The sequence below is a fragment of the Nematolebias whitei genome, chromosome 20 (assembly GCF_014905685.2).
Source record: "Nematolebias whitei isolate Nwh7 chromosome 20, NemWhi1, whole genome shotgun sequence".
Classification (NCBI taxonomy): domain Eukaryota; kingdom Metazoa; phylum Chordata; class Actinopteri; order Cyprinodontiformes; family Rivulidae; genus Nematolebias; species Nematolebias whitei.
This window is the reverse complement of record NC_056517.1, coordinates 26,726,197-26,737,087: the sequence shown is the minus strand read 5'-3', so window position 1 is coordinate 26,737,087 and position 10,891 is coordinate 26,726,197. Positions and strand designations below refer to the sequence as shown.

Here is a 10,891-nt window from a genome sequence, read left to right as displayed (position 1 = left end):
TGACTGACTGACTGACTGACTGACTGACTGACTAATTAATTAACTAATTAACTAACTAACCAACCAGTTAACCAAACATCTAACTAACTAACTAACTAACTAACTAACTAACTAACTGATTGACTGACAGACTGACTAATCAACCAACTAATTGACTGACTGACTGACTAACTAATTTACTAACTAACTGACTGACTACTAACTAACTAAATAACTGACTAACTGACTGACAGAATGCCTAATTTACTAACAAACTGACTGACTAACTAGTTTACTAACTAATTGACTAACTAACAAACTAACTTATTTAAAAAATTGTGAGATTAACACATTAGCATGAGAAGAAAATATTTAGTGTAAACAGTTTAAACAGCTAGATCAGATCTTTGAAGTGGGGTTCTGTGAACAGGTTATGAACAAGTGATATCTTACCTGTTGTAGATAGGTCTTTGACTGACTTCAGTTTGAAGAAAAATAAACTTTTTTTTTTATCACACTGCCAAACCAACAGTTAGTTTGTGCAGGGCCAAGACCAAAAGGAGAATGCTTCAGCCTTAAAACAACTCAAATCTCAAAAATGTCATGTGGGTTCATGTAAACAGTATTTCATAAACCTTCACACCTCCATTTACTTTTCAGTACATGCAAATCCTGACTGAAATAATCTAATAATCTAGCTGTAAATACACCAGAAAGGACCAAATGTGCTTCAGCTTGCTGCTCACACACAATTCTATGTAACCCCATGTAATGCAAAACTGAGGGCAATGTCAACAAAAGTGTAAGTGATTCATGCTTAAACAAAATGCAATACAACTTTGGAGACTTGAGTTGTTTTAAGCCAATAGCAATCCACTTTGGTCTTGGTCCAGCTCAAGAAAGCAGTTAGCTCATCAGTCTGGTCAGAATAAAACTCTGTTAGTCCAAACTGAGGTTGTTCAAAGAGCTATCAATAATAGGTAGGATATCAATCAATCCTCATCTGTCCACAGAAGCTCAATCAAAAAAACACACACAAAAAAAAAAAACCTGAACAATTTCTTTAATGTGTCCAACATGAGAGGGAAACAGCTTCTTCGGTATTTTCCCATGTTATAAATTCTGTTATTCAAAGACGATGTCAGTTCTAATAGCATATAATACAGATTGCATGTGTTGAGTTGTGCATCATATGTACACACACACACACACACACACACACACACACACATACACCCCACACACACACAGAGCGCTGTCTTCCCAGCAACATGACAGCATGCCATTATGGCCACTTGACAGAGCCTGTCACCATGATGCTCTCATCACCCCACACAAGTACTCTCAGCACGCCAGCCTGACAGCATCCCACCTCTCCTACCAATATTACATCTCCATGTACTCAATACAGCCACTCTGAATTGCATCCCATTCTATTCAAACGATGCCCTGAATCGATTGCGTTCTAAATTCATATTTTTTTCCTCCGAAAAGCTTAATGCGATGCAGCCAGCAGGGCCCCTTATCAAGTCCTGCCGTTTCTAGGGGGAGGCAGTGGACCGTGGCGTATTCCAGAGACAGGGGGTAACGAAGGCTCGGTGAATGGGGGGATTATGTCTGCCAATCAGAGGGCTGGGGTGGGAGGCCTGTGTGTCAGGGAAACAATGTCTAATCCTTCCTAAGCAGCCTCCTCGGCAGCAGAAGGGGAGTTTGGTGAAATCAGGATGAAGGCTCGACCCGTGGAGGCAGACACAACAGGTAACGCACCGCTGTCAAATTAAAATGCTGGTAGCAGTTTAAACAGGCAGCTTTATGATATGATAAGCAGCTGCGATGTAAAAAAAAAAAAAAAGGGCGCTAATATGCAATTGTGTAATATCTGAATAACAGCTTAGTGAGAAATGCACATTGTGATTTTTTTTAAAATAGAAAAGCACATTATCTTTTGCTCACACACTAAATTTAAAATAGCAAGTAAAAGCACAGAGGGCAGAACATTATGTTTTTCTCTGTAAATCTCAATTTAAGAAGACAATTAATATCAACTTTTGTGATTTTTTTTCAAGAGGTGATTAAGTCAAGAGGTGAATACTAAATCTCCACAAACTGAAGGAAAAGCAATGGGACTACAAAGTGCTGTCCATGGTGCTGAAACGACTTAACGGCAGAAACGAGCAATAATGTTTCCTCTGTGTTGCAACAAGTAATGATGTTTCTGTAATTTAAACCACCCAGTGAATAAAAAGTACAGGTTTTAGCACCACAGAGCAGCTGAAACAGGCAAATAAAGAAAGATCTAAGACACCAGAGGCGTGTCAATGCTTTAAACACACACACACACACACACAGCAGATGACTCAGCACCCAAAGGCATCCAATTCCAGCTCTGAACTTTGTTATTTGAAACTTCTTTCAGTCTTAAGGTTGGCTGGCACAGTGGGGGCACACTGATTTATCCTGACAACACAAAAGTCTCAAAGTGTGTGTGAGAAGATTGGGCTTAAAAAATAACAAAAAAAAAAAGAACACAAAAAAAAAAAAAAAAAAAAATGAAGGAAAGTGAGAGATAGGACCCCCAGTAAATGTGTTTTGGAGAGTTCAGTATTCATGATATGAGCTCCAAAAAGCATGAGAGCAGAGATGGAGAAATATAGGTCTGAGATCAGTGATAACAAGGCAATCTCACACATGGTTTCACGTAAGATGAAGGCAGAATTTAAAGCAGAGCCCTTATAGGACATCTCCATGTCAATCACAGGCTGAAAGAGCAGCAAAGGTCCCAGGGCATCTTACCTTTCTATATTCTAATAACGCTGTGACAACATGAGGGCTAATAATAACAACAGCTCCTAGAAATGAGTCACCGCAGATCTTTTGTTATTGGTGCAGCTAAATGCTTTTCTATTGTCAATGTTTTCAAAAGGGGCTTCACAAACAAGCCTCGACAAGTGCAACAAAACCCATCTATTACCACCAATACAAGGCATTACTCAGATTCACTCTCATTCATTACAGCCTCCCAGTATAAAAGCTAGACATGCTGCAGAGTGATGAATGCTCTCTGCATTAATGGAAACACTGCCAGGCATCTATCCATCTCTTTATCAAGCCCCCCCCCCCCCCCCGTTTTTAATGTAAGTTGTGCAAAATTAAAACAATCCATTGTGTGTTTGTGGAAACGGTGGCAACCAAAAGCATTTGCACGCAAATAAATAAATACCTGAACTCTCTAAAACCTTTAAACAACAATCAGATAGGTAATGGCTTTCACTTTTGTGTGGCTCTCATCACAGAAGACTGAGGGGCTGGAGAAGGAGGGAAAGATGAAAAACAACTGGAGAAAAAGAAGCAGGAAGAAGTGACAACGAGAGAAAGCTGAGCTCAGATAAAGCAGGAGGGAGAAAGCAGCAGGAAGAGTGATGAAAGTGGAAAAGATAACGGGGTTCTTAAGGGAATGAAGTGAGAGTGGGATGAAAGAGAGATGCAACAAAACAGATAAAGACATGGAAAATAAGGCAGATAGTTCTCAGCACAACTCTATTTAAAATAAAGAGTTAAATTATTTACTGCTGTGCAAAATACCAGACATTTTACAGATCGTGTGACAATGATCTGCACAACGCGTATTATTTGAACATAACGATTGTGCGAATATAAATGTACTTAAAATAGCAAATTATTTCAGCTATTTAACCACAATCAGAATTTTCAGTTTCCACTTTGTTTTTAATGCAACATGTCTGGTGCACACACTTTGCGTTTGTTTATTTAAGACCATCATGATGTCTTACCAGGATCATGTGACCGGTGGAGATGTCCATGTTGGACGGGACGGGCTCCTCGCACCAGGAGGAGGTGCTGCTGCGCGCCGACGGGCTGGCGATGGGGCCATCGCTGAACTGCGACGACACGCTGTTGAGGCGTGAGTGGCGCAGGGTCTCCGGGCGCTCGACGCGCTCCGAAGTTCTGATCGCCATACGCTGGCGACACAGCTCCTGGAGAAATCACAATATGTAATTGTCATAGTTGTTTTTATTTTTATGAATTTTATGGTTTTGATTAAACATGAAACAATAATTTATGAGTTGTAAGTGTTCACCCTTCACTGGTTGAGTTCTGAGATTTCATCTTGTAAAAAGCTACATTTCTGCTCAGTTTATTGGCCTAAAAACATTTAAGATTACAATATTTTTTGGACTATAAGGCGCACCGGATTATAAAGTGCATTAAGCGAAACTAAAACATTTTGACAGATTTTTGAGTGTCGTGCACCACAAAAAATCAGTTCAAGGTCAGTAAGCACAACCAGAATTAATACACAAGGTGCACTGGATTATAAGGCTCACTGTTGATTTTTGAGAAAATTAAAGTATTTTAAGTGCACCTTATAGTCTGAAAAATACGGTAATTACATCAATGGTTAAAGAAGCCTTCAAGATCTAAAAAATAAATATTGGTGCCACATAAAGAAACCACTTTTTTTAAGAATTGTGTTTTTCAGTTGTGAGCAATAATCTAAACATCAAAAACAGTTTTATGTAAATACCAAATAGGTAAAAACGGTTTATTAAAAATCTTCATTTGTGCAAATATGTATGAAAAACAATCAATCAAATAATAAATGTAAATATTTCCGCAAAATAAAAAGACATAAAAATGCAATGCCATGCATTTCTGTTGTAATATTTTAAATGCATTCTGCAAAAAGTTTCCTTCGGTTAAAGAACAAAACAACAACACCAAAATGACACATGCCTCCTCCCATCATTCCCAAATGCAAAATTCAAGTCAATCCAGTTTAGGGTGGTAAAAGTGGTTTAAAAAATGATTGTACCTAAATTTGTTCAGTCTATAACATTTTGCCTAATACTCTACAAGCTGAGGTCTTGATCTTTTAGTATTTTCAATTCATGACCAAGTTGGACTTTCTTTTGGTTCTCGCAACATAATTAATTGTCACATTCAATTTATGGCAGCAAGTAAAGAGCAGGCCAGAGAGAAAACCTCATGAAAGCAAAACCCCATCTCATGATGAATCACAGCAATATTTCCCTTTAGAGCAAAAACAGGACGCTCCACTCATCCTTCCTACCAAAGCCCTGGTCTTGGATCAGCTTTTCCACTATCAGACTTTAATGATTACAACCATCAAGTGGTGCCCAGGGCTGTGGCCTTGGGGCACAATCCCAGTTCACCTCATAACTCATCCCACCTCTCAGCGTTTCTGCAAAGCACCTGAGCTGAGAGTTTTTCCCAGAAGAAGGCAGGAGGATGCAGTTAGTGCCAGGAGAGAAATGGAGAGGAGCTCCAAGAGAAGCACAGCTTCAAAGATTATAAATTCACTGTTGCTACTTGCTTTGAGACTGATTATTAGAAAGAAAGCAGAACAAGATGAATCAAAGTCTATGAAACAAAATACCTCAAATTTAAGAACAAGACAAAAAAGTGATTCTCGGTGAGAAAAATAGACGCAGAGTTTCACATTTATCTTCAGTTTTTTTGTATTTCTACTATGTGCCATCTCTCATTTAGCTGCAACACCTTTGGCTTGTCAGCACAGCCCTGCAGAAACCTGGTTAAATATTGAAAATGTTAACGCGACATGCAGATAAATGTGTTCAGAGTGGCACGCTGGGCACAGCTGAGCCCCAACCCTGAAAATCAATACAGATCAGACTGCCTGCTGCCCTGAAGGAACAGAGGGAATAGGTCGTGGAGGCAATGTACTTTTGATCCAACACACACACACACTGATGCAAAAACAAAAATCATTTAGGAATGTGGAATTGAACAATAATCTATGAATTCAGTAAATAAATGTCTTCAAAATCATGAATAAATGCTCACCACATGAAAAAAACAATCTAAATAAAATAATAAATGTGGTTGAGAAACATTCTAACTTCATCAAACACACATTTGAACAAACACATCTTATAAACTAATTAGACCATTCACTACATCTGAGCGGAGAGCGTGTTCCACCAATGGCAAAGCTCAGGCTAAGTGTCCTGGCCTCTGATTGGCCCACAGCACGGCGGCTGCTCTAACCTGATAGGCTGCGGTGGCGTCAGTGCTGGTGTCAGTCCCCAGGCTGGCCAGCTTCTCCTTCATGTGGAGGTGTGAGCGCTGGCGAACGCAGAAGAAAGTCGCGGACACGGCCAGCACCACCAGGATGAAGAGCATGCAGAGGATGGAGAGCAGCAGGAACTGGCCCGACTCCACCCGGGTCTCCTTCACCACTGGGATCTGGGTCAGGCTGCCCCTCTGGAGGACAAATACAAACACAGAGACACACCATCAGACCTCTGACTTTTTCTACATTATTGTGGCCATTTTAATCTAGTTTTCACCTGGAAGCGCATGTTGTCCTTTTATGTTAAATAAAGAGAATATAACAATCTAATTTGCATCATATCTTGTGAATTCAGGCTCAGTTGCGTCCATCTATGGATATTTACAACCTTGTTCAGTGCTGGAATGAGTCAGCCTGTCACTGCACAGCTAGAGGAAGCTGGGATGCTAAAAGCTTGTGCTTGATTAGCTCCTGTGGTTCAGAGCTGTAAGGATTAGGACAGGACAGGACAGGTAGCCCAGAAGAGACATTTAAATATTCACTACTGGCTGAAGGATAATGATTAAAAAAATACAACCACACTGAAAGTTAATGCAATCACTCATATATGATATAAAACACAACCTAAAAGGCATTTAGGTAGAAAGATTGGCTTATGCTTTGTTATTTATTCCACTTGTGGCCATTTACTGCAATTTTAAAACCCCTCTAGGCCTCACTGATACATTTTAAGAGCATAATTAGCAGCATTAATGAAGAGTGGTAATTAAAGACCACAACACTGAGGCAAAAGGTAAAATGTTGTTTTGCACTGATTACAAAGCATTCCTTAAAATTGTTTGCACATAGCCTTCATATAAATCATCCTTACTGCAAATGATGTAAAAACATCTTGTTTCTGGAGCAGCCAGCTCTAAATACATTTTAGGAAATTTCATCAGTTACACTAAAAGCCACATATCTAGAAAAGGGCAATATCAATAACATCAGCAGGCTCCTAATTGTCTGCATATTGAAAGATTGATGGGGAAGTAAATCAAATCTACACTGTGGAAAAAAGAAAAGAATGGAAAAGCTCTGACATTTAGCCTCCAAAAGGGGGAGTCTAATAGGCCAGCTGAAGGATGGCTACAACTTGTTATCATTTACCAAACAGGACATTTCACCTCAGACTAGGAACAGTCTGGTTTGACCTTGTGCTTGGTAATTGCCAGTGGTTTTAACGCAGGTCTGCTCAGTGACGGTGTTGGGCCTGACAACGGCTGCTTTTTGATTGCAGCTGCAGTGGTTCTAGCATGTAGTTTCAATCAGAGAGATTAGAAAACAAGAGAAATGCTCGAAGAGGCCCCACTGCAGACAGAAGGTGAATGCTCTCCATCCAGAGACTCGTTATTAATGGATCTGATGACAAAAGCAGCAACATTTTCAGAAAATGTATTTGGCTAAAGGATTAATCTTCATGTTCATGATGTAAAACATAAAACAAATGCTTTTCTTTATGTAATAACCAATAAATTTACCACCACATCACCGGTGTAATGGTTCAAAACCAATAAAGTCCTAGTTTTATATCAGGTTTGAAAACCAAAAGAATAGAAATCTTTTATTTATGTTGAGGGCAAAAGAAAAATAAAAAAAACGTGTAATCAAGTTCATCACAGATGTAGTCTCTTTTCTGTTGCAACTCTTAAAAACTATCCACCTTGAAATGAATGAAAAGCGTTCCCACTGTGGGCGCAAACAGCCTTGAAATTCTCCGAGCATTAAAGAGCGTTTGAAGGCGGCAATCGTGTTGAAATCAGAAGAGAGACAAGAAAGAAAAGAAAAGACGAGAAAAAAGGGAAGATGAAGAATTAGCACAATGAGCTTTTTAAGTTATGTCTTCTAGCTTCATTGTTCTTTTTTTTTATTTTTATTGTTGCACAGTTTTGTTTGAATTAAATCTAGAGTGTAGAGTTCAACTATAAGTATAGATAAAATAATATTTTTAAGAAAAAAAAATGAGTGAATTTTAACATCTCGATGAAAAAGTTTAAAATATTAGCCGTTTAAAAATGCAATAAATGTAATATACATTTATTGTGATGTTTTTAATCCTGCTTTAGATATACATACAGATTTTAGAGACTCACAGTGAATTTTATTTCCTTATTTTAAAGCGGATAAAACTCCCCAGATGTGATTCAACGATACGATCAAACATCCAAACAGAGTCTCAGTCAGACACTTTCCCTCTTTTCAGGTTGGCCCTGTGATGAATCTGAGAGGAGACGGGGGGTGGGGGGCAGATGGATTTCACTCGTCCGGATTATTCAAACGATGAAAAGGAAGGCCAGGGTGGCTGCACATTCATTCACGTCGCATTTTGTTTTAAGAAAAGGAAAACCAGAAACACACAATTGCATTAAATCCGTGTGATGTGGCTCTTCTAAAGCAGCCACATTTAAAGCCATTAAATGAGATTAAAAATGACATATTTTACAAGAACATGCAAAAATAGTCAAAATTTCTCCAAATAGGCCTACAACTATTGCAGATGTGCTAAATAAATGCTTTAAAACTCTTGAAAATTATTGTTAATGTGAAAGAAAAAGTAGGCATGAATCCTTTTTTTTTTTTTTTAGCCTACTGTGCACAAGAGGTGTGGAAATTTAACTAAATTTACATAATAATAATAAAAAAATCCCCTCAAGCCAATGAGTTTCCTTCAGATGGTTAGATTTACACACATGCAGAAAAATTGTGCCAACTTTTTTGCTGAGTTCTCTTGGTTTAGGAGTTGGAGCTGCTGGAAGCAGCGAGAAAGATTCAGAAACTTTGTCTCCAGATGTGCTCACGCCTGCATCCTTAGTTCCGATGCTTCGTCAGCGTTGGCAGCTTTAACGTGAGCAACTTTCGCAGGAAAGATGAAATCAAATGATGGAACAAAAATAGCGGAACTCTTAAAATATCCTGCAACTCGCTCAACCTCAATTTTTTCATCATCATCATCATCTAATTTGACTTTCACGCACCAAACAAGACATGAAATAAGATTTACCCAAGTCCATGTGGCGGTGCAGGGCGAACGTTTGCTGCGAACTCTGCAGAGATGCCATGTCTTCTTGTATTCCAGAGAACTTGGAAGAACCACTGACTGATGCTCGCCGCAAGCTCCAAGAAGCGTGTGCGCGTCCCGCCCGCCCACTCAAGTCCGCTTCACTGAAAAGTTCCCCTGCGAGGGTCCCATGCGTTCCCCCTCCTCAGCGCCAACAAAGGACCATGGCTTCAAGACGTAGATGGAGAAAAACGAAGAAGAAGAAGGGGAAAAAAACAGGAGTCTGAGAGAATAAAAAGGAGGAGAAGAATGTGGGATATGCCCGCCTGATTTTCCGAGCCTCAGAAGAATGTGCAGAAGCCCCACTAGTGAGTCCTTTCAGCTTCGATGTGCCAATGAAAAGAGACAGGGGAGGTGGTGTTTTTTTTTTCCTCTTCTTTTTCTTTTTTTGGTGATCATTTAGTTAAGGCTGAGCCCCTCCTTATATTCAGCAGCTCAGGAGTCCCCGTCCATTGCACATGTCATATCCACCGGTTGCTATAGTGATGCCTCCACATGTTGTCGACGCTGAATGTTCAAGGAGCGATGCCTGGCTAATAGGCTTGTGGGCCGAGGGGGCGAAATGAATGGACGCAGGGCTAGTCGCTCATTTGTTGAGCTACTAGGGGTCTCTGTGTTTGGTGTGTGAATTGCTGTTTTCTCAGGCTCTGCTTTTCCCTCTGTTTCTTCTCCCAGGGATTCAGTTTTGTGAGCAGAATAAGGGCGATCCGGCAGCCTATTCTTAAAAAAAGAAGGCTTTTTTTTTTTTTGCATTCAACATTGAAGTGAGCTCCGGAATAAGAGGCGGCCACACAGTGCAGTAAACTATATGAATGCCGCGCTGGAGATTATCTAAGGAAAATGCTCAGCCTGTAATGTAAATCATGCGTAATTGACTGAGTCTTTTCTTTGCCGTCCCTCCTCCTCAAATCAGCCAGATTAAAGAGAAATAGGCAGGAAAAAAAAAGAGAGGAGGGGAGGAAAACTGCAAGTTTAACAAGTTTTTGAGATAAGACTCAGTAAAAATGCTATCCTAATTATCAATCAGGGTTGGACATTTTTTTTTTTTTCCTGATCCAATGGAAAGCAACAGCTGCACTTAGCAGGGAGAGAGCGAGAAAGTGGGATTATGGGAAGAAAAAAGGGGGAGAAAGCAAAAGAAAAGGGGGCGGCAAAGAGCGGAGAACGGGGGTCCTGTCAAATGCAGATGACGAGTCATGGGGAGGGGGAGCGGTGTGATGGGGGCTCTCCAGTTTATTTTTTCCCATTCAGTGAGCACCCCCCTGAACCCCTCCCCAACTCCTCTCTCCTCATTGTCCCTCAGTGTGACAGCTGGAGTTGGCAATGCAAAAGGGGAGAACAAAAACGAGCTCGCTGTCCAGCAGCCTGGGGTCCACGGCCCCGTCGGACGCCACAAAGCGGATCCAGTAAGGCCGTCCAGTTAAGATTGGGGGGGGGGGGGGGGGCGACAGAGATAAGTTCTAAAATTAACTCAAAAATCTCTATGGCATCTGCGTAACTCAGAAAAACTGGTAGATTTTGTTACATCAAGACCCCCCACCCCCCACCCCCCTGCATTTGAGTGACACTCGTCATCGTCATGCTGTTTGCACACTCGGATCTTCACACATCAGAAATTATTCTGAATTCATATTCTGTTTTCTGCCTGCCCTCTGGCAAGCAGGCACATTGTCAGACCAGAGTTTTTTTTTTTCTCTCTCTCTCTCTCTCTCTCTCTCTCTCTCTCTCTCTCTCTCTCT

At 40.4% G+C, this 10,891-nt stretch overlaps 1 protein-coding gene across 1 annotated transcript in view; it reads right to left on the bottom strand.

The window, feature by feature from the left end:
- The window catches only part of ptprn2 (protein tyrosine phosphatase receptor type N2), a 165,614-nt gene that overhangs the window by 22,708 nt on the left and 132,015 nt on the right, over positions 1-10,891 (bottom strand). Inside the window, exons 8-9 of the mRNA XM_037693943.1 lie at positions 6,031-6,246; positions 3,771-3,974 (exon numbers count right to left, since the gene is read on the bottom strand). Coding sequence (XP_037549871.1) covers positions 3,771-3,974; positions 6,031-6,246 — 420 coding nt within the window. The remainder of the gene's footprint in view (positions 1-3,770; positions 3,975-6,030; positions 6,247-10,891) is intronic.